Below are 13,247 nucleotides of genomic sequence, written 5' to 3' on the forward strand. Positions count from 1 at the left end.
CTGACCGTGGTGAAACCATAGCTGTAGATTGGGAGCAAGGGAAAGAGGAGTCCCTAGCTTCTTGACCACAACCACCTGGATAAGAGCTCCCTGAGCCCCCCCTTCCTCCCTTTTGGGTAAAATATAGCTTGGAGGGGGATGGCAGCAAGCTCAATGCTGAAGATTGTTGCCATTCTCTCCGAGATTTCATAGATTTTCTTGAATGGATGTTTATTTGCTGTAAGCCTCTGGGACAATCCCCAGGAGCTTCAAATGCTTGTTTTGTTTTGTGTAAAAATATTTTCCACTCAGACGGTTATTTGTTGGTAAGAGTCTGTCACATTCCTCATTTCTCCATTCTGGAAGTCTCTCTCATTAAACTGTTAAAACTGGCTGCTGAATCAATCTTACTCACTTAACAAAATTGTTCTTCTGTTTCTACCTTGTGTCTGTGGTTTCAAATATGCCTTTAGACACATCAGAAAGTCTGTCTTCAACTCCTTCAACTATTACAGTGTAATTTCTTTTTTTTTTTTGTTATCCTTTTAAAACATGAACTATTTAAATTAGCCTTTGATGTATAGTTTATTCAAGGGGTCTCTAAATATCTAAATAAATTACAGCTACTAATTGTCTCCTCTATCCATATACTAGTGGGTACTTTAAATATTAAGTTTGCGACCACACATATGAAACCCAGCATGTACTGGGGATACTTATGTATCTAACTTAGACTACCATAAGCTCCTTCATTCTTGATTCCATCACTGCCTTAGAACATTTCCTTTCATACAGCAAGCACTCAAATGTATGCAGAGTGAATGAACACAAAGAACTATTTCCTTGAACAGAAATAAGCAGGAAGATTATGCTTGCTTACATACTGGCTGAATCCATTCTATACTGCAAGTCCTCCCATCCCCTTGGCTAGTTTGTGAAACTCACAAAGCTATTTCCAATGACCCCTCTGAGGCCCCTGCTGGGTCACAGAACTTACCCTGCTAGAACCTTTAAAAACTCTCTTGTGTAGTGTGGGCTTTATTTAATCTAGAGTTGGAAGGCTGTACTACATGACCCAAGGACTCTTACCAGCTTCAGGTTTTGATTAATAACAAAGGAGACCTTTGTAACTCCTGACTAAACCTATTATTTCATTAACATTGTTTTACCAAGAAAACCCTGTATGTTTTATGAAACTAGCATACCTTCATTTCTCCCTACAAAAAAGGCAGACTCTGCAATCGATCTGAATCTCCTTATACATGTAGCTTATAATGACACAATCAGCTTACTGACCTTACATAAAGCATGACATTAGCAACATTAACTATCACATTCTGTCTTTCCCTTGAAAGGATATTATTCTCAAATTAAAATTATACACGAATGAAACACTTTACCTGTCCTCTACAGCCAAAACCCAAATCTGGACATAGCAGTTCCATAAATATTTCATACAGAAATCCCATTACAGATTGATGAAGTATGCCACCCAATGGACGTACTGCTGTACTGCACTCATCAAATACACACATTTATGTATCAGCAGTTGATATCTCCTTCAGGTGTACGAGAAACCACTCTAGAGTAAGAAAAGAGACACTGAAGAAAAAGCAAAAGAAAGTGGTCCCAGCAGGGAAATGATAGCCTTCTGAGAGCAACAACACCTTGAAATGCCAATGGCAATTCAGGTGCATGATCACCTCAAGGAGATCAAAGTAGAAAGGCAACAATGTGCTTCAAAAATGCACAGCACTTTACTGGATGTCACTCTGGACCTAAAGTGGGGGGTAGAAAACTATGGATGGGAACAGAGTGGAATTAGACTCAAGGCCCTGAGACTGGCTGGACTAGGTCTTGCTGCACAGTTCTATGTTAGAACCAGCTCCTTCCCTAGGGCTCCAATTTAACATTAGTTACCAAGTGCCTACTATCTTCCAAGGCACTGTTCTAGATGAGCTCACAGATTCTCATTTAATTCCTTTGGAGTTTTTTTTTAAGATTTGATTTATTTATTCATGAGAGACACACACAGAGAGAGAGAGAGAGAGGCGCAGAGACACAGGCAGAGGGAGAAGCAGGCTCCAATGCAGGGAGCCCAACGTGGGACTCAATCCCGGATCTCCAGGATCAGGCCCTGGGCTGAAGGCAGCACTAAACCGCTAAGCCACCGGGCTGCTCTCCTTTGGAGTTTTATTAGTTTCACTCCTAATAGCTTACTTCCTCTTGAGACTTTTTGTTCATGTTCAGGGAGAGTCATGGGGTCCTTCCAGTTATCTACAGGGCTTAATTGTGAAGAATCACAGAATAGGGGATTGCACACATGCAGAGATGTTTGTCTAGGTGAGAAGCTGAAAAGACTCACCTATGAAGCAAGAGACAAGGAAAAGAATCAGTATCATTAGGGGAAAAAGCCAGGAGTTACTTTTTCACCTTGATATGTATTCCATTGCTTCTACCCTAGAATATATTAAAAGATACCCCAAATGAAAAGGGTCAATGAAAAGTCACAACCCATTACATAATAGTCACATAATCGACGACTACATTAGTTTCTACTGTTAGGGAGCAACTCTGTACCTGCCTTATGGTTTGGCCCTGCCAGAAGTGAGAAGCATAGTAGAGAGGAGAAGGCAAGTCATATTAGGAGTCCTGAGTTCCAGTCTCATGGTAGTAGAGGGGCAGTCATATCTTTCAGCACTTCACATATTCCTGTTATTTAAGAAAAATAAAAGGTATGCTCCTTCCTGTTATGAAGACTAACAAAATTATACCAATGAGGTGCTAGAAGATGGATAAGTAAAACCCAAAACGAAACTCACATTCATAATTGATTCTAGGAGACAACAAACTAGAAGGCTTGCCTCACAGCAAACTTCTTTTTTCTTTAATTTTTTAAAATTTATTTATGATAGGCACATAGTGAGAGAGAGAAAGAGAGAGTCAGAGACACAGGCTGAGGGAGAAGCAGGCTCCATGCACCAGGAGCCCGATGTGGGATTTGACCCCGGGTCTCCAGGATTGCGCCCTGGGTCAAAGGCAGGCGCTAAACCGCTGCGCCACCCAGGGATCCCTCACAGCAAACTTCTAATAGTTATTTTTGATATGTGGTCAACATGTGCTAGGCCTAGGGGGCCCCACAGGACTTCTATATTCATCAACTTAAGGGAGAGAAATAATACTTCTCTATGTAACATCACCTTACATTTGGATTGTACATTATGCTTTTCAAAGACTTTTCAAGTCCATTGTTTCACTTAACATGGTTCCCAATGTAATGTGACTACATAACACATTAAAGAGTACTTGTCAGAAGATTACCTCCAAAGAGAGACAGATAGACTTGACATAGCAGTTTCAGCAGTAATACTGAAAACATGCAATTACATGCAACACACAACTCTATTGACCCAAAATCGTGCGTCTCTACCCAAAGTCCATTGCTAGACATTAGGAAAAACATAAACATGATAACCATACCAGCTGACTTTACAGGAAAATGGACCCAGAGGCTTATTATTGAAGAGACTATGTTTCTGACCCACCTGGAAAACTGAAAAACACTGGAGTCCAGAGGCTTAAGCTGAAGAGAAGGTGTCCTGCTCTCTTCTCCAACAGATGGAGGCCGGCTAGGAGTATCGATTCCCTCATATCCGATTGTCTTATTGTTCAATTCATCCACATTTTGAATAGCAGGGATCTTCAGTGGATTAACAAATACCTAGCAAACAAAGAAATGATTCGTAAATAATCCTAATTTCAAACAAAACACCAAAGGATGAGTCAATCCTTCAGATGCTAGGAGAAAAGCTTGGCCAAAAAAAAAAAAAAAACTGGTTTCCTACGGCAAACAAACAGCGCACAGTAATGTACACTCGAACACTGAGCCCAGTTTGGTTATAACCTTAGCAGCTGGACACCTACAGACCTCCCTAACTCACTTACTGGCTTCTAGAGTTTCCCAACCCACAACATAAACCCAGGCCCCCTAATCACCATCTAATTTTCTCCTGTGGCCCAGTTTAAGGCTGGGTTTTCACTCCTCTGAGATCTGTGATGCGGGCAGGGCTGGAGGGGCTAAGCATTGCAGCAAGTGTCAGGGCTGGTTTCGGAGAAATGCATGCAAGAGACTAACACATAATCACAGTGCACACACACAGAGACATGCATCTAAGATCTTGTGGGAGAGCCAGCTGATGGAGACAGCATAAATGATGAAGGTGGATGAATATAAAGGGGAGGTAAACTGAATGAGGACAGGGCAGTCCCAGGAAATCTCCTGATCTCCAGATCAGACTCTTAGGCCAAGACATGAGGGTATGAAACCTGTTATGTTCATATACCTGGCTTTCGGTTGGATGTCAGAAGAATTAGTATTAGATTGCCTCTATCCTCACCAGTCTGACCTACCCTGATTGAGTGGGGGAGAAGGTGCATCTAACATGCTACGAGCAGATATCTTTGGGAAAGAGGGTCAAGAGGAAAATCATGCAGAAAGGCGAGGTTGGGTGGGGAAGATACATGGGTGCTATGGTGGCTGTCAGGAAAGGATTGTCCCTGAGAGGACGGCCAACCTTATTGCACCCTTCAGCGTCCGGAGCTGGGCAACCATGTCCGAGAGACAGTGCTCCTGAAAATTCAAAACAGCAGAGTCTTTATAAAGCCAGCCAGCCTGAAAGCAGGGATAGGGGAGGGGCACAGAGAACCACCCCTTCTTCCCAGAGAGGAAGGAGGAAGGAATCACCCCTGAATTCTGGAAGAAATGAGACTGAGGAAAAAACAAGAGCAGCCTGTACGAGGATGCACAATCCTGAATATTCTGTGACACTGAACGTGACTGTCCAGAATCAGTGCGAAATCCAAATCTGGGAAGTAAATGACTTTGGCTCTTCTATTTCTGGTGATCTGAACATCAGTAACAGCAGATCAAAGGATCAAAGCAAAGTCAAAAGATCCCATGGGAAAAAGACCACCAGAAGCAGTGGTTCGTTATTTCTATGCAGCTCTCAAGACAGCTGCCTCGTTCAACCTATGTCCTCTGTTGGGGGAAAATTTTGCATGAGAAAAGAAAAAGGGCAGACTGTCTCTCACCTGGTGGTTCTCATTGTCCACCAGCAGCTTCTTCCTCTCAAGGGCTTGATCTCTAGGAGAAGATAAGAGGGCTATTTAGTTCACTCATGGCATTTCTCTGTCTGAAATGGATTACCAATTGTAGCCTTAGCTCATAATGTCCCTGCCAAATTAGTGGGCCCCACTGAGTAAATGATGCTGGAGAGAGGTCAACTGCCCCCACCCAAAGAGTGAGGGGGAGGGGAGGGACAAAAGACAATCACTAGTTAAGATACACAGGAGATGACTAGAAGGAATAAAGAATTGGGAGAACAGGGGAGGGAGAGGGAACTCATTCAAAGCCAAAAAAAAAAAAAACACAAAAGAAAGAAGAAAGAAAGAAAGAAAGAAAGAAAGAAAGAAAGAAAGAAAGAAAGAAAGAAAGAAAAATCTCTCTTCTCAAAACTTCCCTGTCCTGTTAGGAAGAGTCAGGCCCCTCGGCTGTATGATCTAGAATCTTAAAGATACTCAACTGTTTCTTAGCTTTGCTCAAGTATAGGTCTTCATCGATGAGTTCTTGTTCCTCTGGAACAGAGCATCTCCTGTGATACAGAGAAGAAATCATCTTTTGGAAACAACATGTGCCCTTTGGTCTTACCCTTTAGTTTCCCTATAGCCTTAACAAGGTAGGTCTTGGAGGCTAATAACAATCCCCTGACATTACAGAGTTCAGATTCCCCCCACATTACAAAACCTGTGTGCCAAGTTAGCATGTAGCAATTCTTAGTTCAAGGCACACTGTCACCTAATTATTTTTGGTGCATACATTACCTTTCTCCCAAGACATTCAAAGTACCTAAAAAAAAAAAAACCAAAAAAAAAAAAAAAGTACCTGACACCTGCAAAAATCCTACTATTGGTGGACAGCAAGAGGCATAAGCTCTATTTTTACAGTGGATTTCCAGCACAGGAGAGACCTGCCTGAGGTTCCATACAAAGAAATCATTACAGAGACCAGAACCTGAGTCTTTTGCCTCATTTACTGAGAAGGTATTCCCAAGGGGCAGTCTAGAAGCATGAGACTAGCTAAATGAGGTGATGATGCCTGAAGAAGAAAATCAGAGGCTATGACAGAGAGAAGCAATAAGGGATTAGGAGCTTAAGTCATAAAAACAACACAATGGAGGTTAGCAAAGAGGAGAGAAAGGAAGAGTCTATAAATGGAAAGAGATCTGCTATATGTAAAGCACAAGGAAGAGAATCTTATGAGTAAACACCGAAAGGCATACTCAAAAATGTATTCAGTGGTCAAAAGCAATCCTAGGAACAAATATACAAACGTTAGTAATAACTGGAAACCCTATGGTATACCCATTTTATAAGGAGGCAGTGTCCTGGAAGTCTACATGTCCTGGCTATGTGTAAACTGACTGAAGATTCAGGCTTCAGAAATGAGACTCCCAAACACTCCATCCCACATTCCAGTCCCACAATCCCACTGCTGCCCAGGGAGAGCCCTTGTTCCCAAATAGTTTACAATCTCTTGAAGAGCTGAAGTACATACATATGCAAAATGTCTAAAAAATACAAAACCGTATTGAACAAATGTCAAGAATTAAATACCACAGGAAGCCAGCATAAAATTACTGTAAACTATTATCAATAGGAGAAGTATATCACACAGAAATACTTCAGCTTCCCAGATGGATATGATTTGGATAGGCAGATGGAATGCAGAAAGTCATCGTAAACAAGAAGAATGACACTGTCAAGTCACAGAGGAGGGAACAGTCATGGCCCATGTGGGGAACACTGGAGCCACAGGCCTGGCTAAAGCATACAGTGGAAAATAAGGCTGGATAGGTAGGGTGGGATCAGTTAGCAAGGGGCTCCGGTGTTAGGCTGAAGAGTGTGGGCTGGAGATGAAAAGTATTTTAGTGGACAAAATGAGTGAAAGAGAGAGGGGTTCCGCTTATGGAATGAACGAGTCATGGGAATAAAAGGTACTATACTCAAAGAAAAAATCTTTTTAAAAAGCGTTTTTAGAATATAGAGACAAATCAGCAATTTTCTCTGCCACAGTACTGAGTCCTAATCTTACCTGTACTTTGGATGGGAGTTATAGTAACAAAACCATCTTGCAGGTAATGTAGATGGATCAACCTTGCCAGGAAGCTTCCTCCACTTAAGACACTCATCACACTGTACCCATGTCTGGTCAGGAATCTTCCTGAATGAAGGAAAATAGAGGTATGACTGTGTATATCCTAGCTCTGTGCCCTTCTGTTAGAAAGGCACACCCTAAAAGTGAAAGAACAAAATTTTGTACATGAAATGTGTTAGAACTCTAATGTTATAGTCCAGGTATCTAAAATACATATCTTGAACTTCACAAATAAGATAATAATAGAACTACGCCAGATATGGATATGAAAAAATAGTAACAAGTATTCAACATAGTAAGCTACCATTATTTATGGAAGTAAATAATGTTTATCCAGAATCTCTTGTTCTAAGCAAATGAGGATAATTTTAACTCTAAAATTAATTAACTAGGAAAACATTTATATACATATAAATATACATGTTAACACTATTACCAAGAAATAAAACCAAAAGATTCATTTTATTTGCTTCTATCCAACTGTGTGACTGATTTGAAATGCATTTGTGGGAGTCACGGAAGCATCATCATCATAAAGTCTCCCTCATTTCCCTGCAGACTCCCTAGTCCTCTCTTTTTTCCATTCAAAAGTCTTTGTTTATACTTCAATCAAAATTTTATTAGGTTGATATTCCCAACATTAACCTTTTAAAAAGTCCTACAAGTGTGATTAAATTTCATAGTTAAACATGGTCACTCCAGTCCAACAACTGGGTTAAATAAAGGTAAAATACTTCTAGACTTCTATGCTTAAGACACAAAACCACTCCCATCCCTGGCAGGAAGCCTAACCCGGTCACCTACACCTCATAGTGAATGTATTTCTCTGTGAATGAAAAGAGGTGGTCCATATATATAATCAAAGCAGTGAGCATCTAAAGTGTGAAAAGCAGACTAGAGGGAGAAGGCTAGAGAAAAGAAGCAGAAAGAGGACAGAGGGGCACCAAGGGCCAATTTGAGAAACATGTAATTTAGCCTAGAAGTATGATGTGTGTGTTACATTTGTGCCGCTCTTATACTAGCCATTTCACTAGAGTGATATGGTTCTTTTTTGTCTTAGTTCAATATTCTCCTTATCTTTTTTTTTTTTTAAGAGAGAAAGAGAATGCAAGCTGGGGCTGGGGTGGGGGAGGGGAAGGAGGAAAGGGAGGGAGTGACTCTTAAGCAGGCCCCTTGCCTAGTGTGGAGCCCAATGTGGGGCTCGAGCCCACGATTCTGAGATCATGACCTGAACCAAAATCAAGAGTCAGATGTTTCACCAACTGTGCCACCCAGGAGCCCCTTCCTTATCTTTTTAAATAATGGGGTTATTTTATAAAAATGTAAGATTATAGAAAACCTAGAAAATACAGAAAGGTATAAAAAAAGACCAAAGGTACTTGTATTTCTACCCCTCAACCACAATGTCCTCTTCTTGTTTGAAACTCTATTTTAACAGAGAATTCATACATGTTTTTGGATATATAGCTCCCCATCTCCTAGCTCCAGGCTGCTCCAGTTTTGTAATCTCTAAACTCTGAGCTCAGGTCTGACCTCTGGTGTCCATGTATTTCCATTCAGCCACTGTTTTATCTAGAGCCAGAGATAGCCAAAAGCAGTTTCAGCCTTAGTGGGAGGGGAGAGGAAAGGTCCTATTAGCTTTGATTTTACATGTTAGACACCCAGAAGACCTGCTTGCAGAAGCCTGCCACTATTACTGTCTTGGGGACTAGCAACTCTTAGCCTCAGGTTACACTGGATTATGGGAGATCCTTCCATCCAGGCAGATAGGAGAGGCATTTGGCTCGTACTTGCAATAAACAGGTAGTTGGAGGGGTTGCACAATATTCCCCTCACTGCATCCTCCTTCCAGAAGAGTCATGCCTAAGAACTTGGGCTTTCGGGGGCTGACCACCTGTATTTGAACCTCGAATCTACCACTTTCTATTTGTTTCATCTTGAACAAGTTACTTTTTTTTTAAAGATTTTATTTATTTATTAATGAGAGACACACACAGAGAGAGAGTGGCAGAGACATGGGCAGAGGGAGAAGCAGGCTCCATGCAGGGAGCCTGACGTGGGTCTCGATCCTGGGTCTCCAGGATCAGGCCCTGGGCTGAAGGCAGCGCTAAACTGCTGAGCCGCCTGGGCTCCCCTTGAGCAAGTTACTTAAGCTCAGTGTATCAGCATCTACATTTGTAAAGAGGTAATAATGTGATTCTGTCTACCTCACAGGGTTGTTGTAATGATCAAATAAATGTAAACCACATGTAAAGGACTTTTACAGGGCCAGGTACATAAGTACTCAATAAACAATAATAATTATTACAATTGTGCCCCCAGAAAGGTCTTATAACACATGCACACACACTCTAGCAATATATGAACATCTGCTTCATTGTATTAATCACTGCCTGTTTCAAAAGGCAAAAAAAAAGGCATCTCATCTAAGTTGGCTTTTTTTTGACAACACAGAGGCTGGACAGGAGCAGAGATCTTTAGAGTAAGGCAGTGATATTCACACAACAGCCGATCATGCTACATTTGAAACAAAATCTTGTATCATACATTTGCCTGATCATTTCCATTAAAAAAAAAACCCACAGGTGTCAACCCCCAAAATGAACTTTTAACACTCTATAATCTTTGTCACGATGGTGGTGTAAGTGATTATACATGTATTGTCACACATTCTATACTCTGTTTTATGCTCCTTTTGTGGCTCACTGAGCCATGTCATCCTGATCCATGGTTCTGTATGGAATTCTCCATCTTAAATTCAATAAATTCCTGATATGCTGAGTTCTCTACTTTTACCCTCAAATTTCTTGGTACAGGTCCAACAATGTTCGCTAAAACAAAGAGAAGGGAAGTTTGCTAATATTTTTGAACACCTACTATATGCCAGGTCCTATACTAAAAATGTTATGCTATCTAATTTCAAATTCTCCCGGAGGTGAGGTAACTTACTTACCCAAGCTCACCCAACTATTAAGAAGCAGATCCAGATTTTCAACCCAGGAGTGTCTCATTTAAATGGCCATCATCTTCCATTATATCACACTGCCTGTAGGATAAACTCACAGCACTAAACTCTTCATATTTATGCTCTAAGCCACACAAATGTTAAACCAGAGTGAAGAGGTCTAGAGAATGATGAAATCAGTACCTGTGATTTCCCCTTTGTTAATTAAACCTCCTTAAATGAAAAGCACCATCTTACTCTTGTTCCTTCCATTTGCTCTATGGATATCACCCCAAATACCTTTATATTCTGTTATTTACTACTCACGGTATTGGCCTGGCTATGGCTGAAGACTCAAAATTTTCTTGAGATGTCTTTTCCTTCCAATAAGCATTGAGCTTCTGGGCAAGGGCATTTATTGTCAACCTGAAAGAAAAAGCAAGAAGTATGTCAAAGCTGGGGATCTGTTGAACAATTTTACGATCTTTGAGATGTTCCCATTTAACAGAAGTTGACACTGCAGAATAAGCAGCCTAATGGTGAACATCTATACTTTCAGAAACTAGGATGGGAATTCACTATCTTTGCAAATGACATGTCAAAATGATGAAGCCATAATGTCGAATGGTCACTTTGGTTGCAAAGGCAAAATGGTCACTAGTCCCAAAAAGTACTGTATTCTTCAAATTTTCAGGACTTCTAGAATCATGAGGTGGCAGAATTAACATCATAGACAATGACAGAAGATTCAACTGCAGAGGCAGGACAGAGACAAATACTGGGAAGTTGATGGGGTGTTGCTTAGGCTGTCAGAAGACTACAGGTAAACAATTCAGGACCAAGTTGAAAGTCAGGGGATCAAATACTGCACCCTACCTATTACAAATCCATCCAGTACTAACTTAAAAACTGTCTACAGTAAAAACTGTCTACTCTGTCTACACAGTTCTTCATTCAAATGTTGATCATGGCAGTCAGGGCACCGATGGACAATAACTGTCTACACAGTTCTTCATTCAAATGTTGATCATGGCAGTCAGGGCACTGATGGACTATAAAGTCCCCTTCAACCCTCTGCTATGTATCTGTTAGTGGAGGCTGGACCCTAGCTCTGGCTCTTGCTCTTTCTCCTTTATCTCTCTTCCCCAGTGAACAACAGTAAACCTACGGTCAAACAATGTAATGTGTATAAGTCAAAATCTGAATTTCACTTTTTTTGTTTTTGGATTTTACTTTTAAAAACTCCCAATTTCTAATGACTAATCCCTATTTAATTCTACAACCTAGGATCACACCTTAATGCAGAGTTGTAGACACCTGAAATACTACAAATTTAGAGTTCTTAAAAAATCTCTGGACTCCTTGGATCATTCCCCAAGGGTTTTGTAGACCTCTTATCTCCTTCAGAGGAATTCTTCCTTACCTCCACCTAATATTATGTTAGATTCTGACCACACAGAGAAGAGCTCTTCTATACTCTCTCTCCTCCAACCTACTGATGGTCACACTTCTATGTTTGTATCTTTCCTTCAAGTCACAGATGAAGAACTATTCCAAATTTTCTCTTAAAATTCTGTTTTAAAATTATTTTCAAAAGAAGTAGATTAGGGGCACCTGGGTGGCGCAGTCTACTAAGCATCTGCTTTCAGCTCAGGTCATGATCCCAGGGTCCCGGGATCCAGCACTCGTATGTCAGGCTCCCCACTTTTCCCTCTGCCTCTGCCCCTCCCCCTGCTTTGTGTGCGCTTTCTCTCTCCCTCTCCCTCTCTCTCTCATGTGTGCACACACTCACTCTCTCAAATAAATACAATCTTTAAAAAAAATAAAACAAGTAGATTAGATGGGATTCTGGAAAGATGGAGTAGGAAGCATCAAGACTATATCCCTTCACCTAGACAGTCATTGCACTGGCAGAATTGTCTGAGCTATTTGGAATTTTAGAGTCTACTAATGCCTTGCAACTTTCAGGAGGCTTAAATGATAAACTAGCAAATTTCAGCTCTTAAAACAGGAAAACTGCTATAAAATATACACAAAAAGAAATGAGAAATAAATTGTCACTATAAAAAATCAACTGAACACAAAAGAAGACAGTAATACAGGAAATTAGGGCCAAAAAATCTTATGAGTCATACAGAAAACAAAGCAAAATGACAAAAGTCCCTCCTTATCTCTAAGTGCTTTAAATGTAAATGGCTTAAACTTTCCAATCAAAAAAGAGTTTGGTGGAATGAGTAAGAGAAACTCAAAAACCATGATGTAAATATATGCTGCCCAGAGGAGATGAACTTTAGACACAAAAGACACAAGTAGGTTGAGAGAGAAAGGATGGAAAGAATAGTCCATGTAAATAGTAACCAAAAGAGAGAAATGGTGGCTATACTAGTATCAGATAAAATAGACTATAAGTCACAAGGGCTAGAATGTGGAAGCAACCCAATTGTCTGTTGATGGATGAATGGATAAGCAAACTGTATTGTGCATGCACGTGTATGTGTACACATATAGATATATACACACACGGTAGAATATTATACAGCCTTTAAAAAGGAGGTAAATTCTGGCACATGATAAAACATGCATTAAGCTTGAGGACACTATGCTAGGTGAAATGAGTCAATCACAAAAAGACAAATTACTGTATGATTTCACTTAAATGAGGTACTTAGAGTAGTCAAAATCTTAAGAAACAGACAGTAGAATGAAGGTTGGCAGGGGCTGGTAGAAGTGGGAATGGGGAATTATTGTTTAACAGATATAGAGTTTCAGTTTTGCAAGATGAAAAGAGTTCTAGAGATGGGTGGTAGTGATGGTTGCATGATGGTGTGAATGTCCTTAATGCCACTTAACAATACACCTAAAGATGGTTAGGATGGTAAATTTTATGGTACATGTATTTTTACCATGATAAAAAAGAAACTGGGAAAAAAGGGAAATAGATTATGTGGTTGCCAGGGATTGGAATGACTGCTAATGGACAAGGAATAGCTTTCTGGGATGGTGGAGATGTTTTGGAGTTCGATACTGGTGATGGTTGTACAATTTGTGAATATACTAAGAACCACTATAGTGAAGACTTAATTATGGTGACATTCATGGTATGTGAATTTT

At 40.4% G+C, this 13,247-nt stretch overlaps 1 protein-coding gene across 2 annotated transcripts in view; it reads right to left on the reverse strand.

Annotated features, from left to right (window-relative positions):
- The window catches only part of MORC4 (MORC family CW-type zinc finger 4), a 53,150-nt gene that overhangs the window by 9,085 nt on the left and 30,818 nt on the right, over positions 1 to 13,247 (reverse strand). For both annotated transcript variants that reach the window (XM_049107625.1, XM_049107624.1), the window contains exons 10-14: positions 10,464 to 10,562; positions 7,130 to 7,258; positions 5,562 to 5,630; positions 5,071 to 5,122; positions 3,525 to 3,700 (exon numbers count right to left, since the gene is read on the reverse strand). In XM_049107625.1, the coding sequence (XP_048963582.1) occupies positions 3,525 to 3,700; positions 5,071 to 5,122; positions 5,562 to 5,630; positions 7,130 to 7,258; positions 10,464 to 10,562 (525 nt within the window). The remainder of the gene's footprint in view (positions 1 to 3,524; positions 3,701 to 5,070; positions 5,123 to 5,561; positions 5,631 to 7,129; positions 7,259 to 10,463; positions 10,563 to 13,247) is intronic.

The sequence above is a fragment of the Canis lupus genome, chromosome X (genome assembly GCF_003254725.2).
Source record: "Canis lupus dingo isolate Sandy chromosome X, ASM325472v2, whole genome shotgun sequence".
Lineage (NCBI taxonomy): Eukaryota > Metazoa > Chordata > Mammalia > Carnivora > Canidae > Canis > Canis lupus.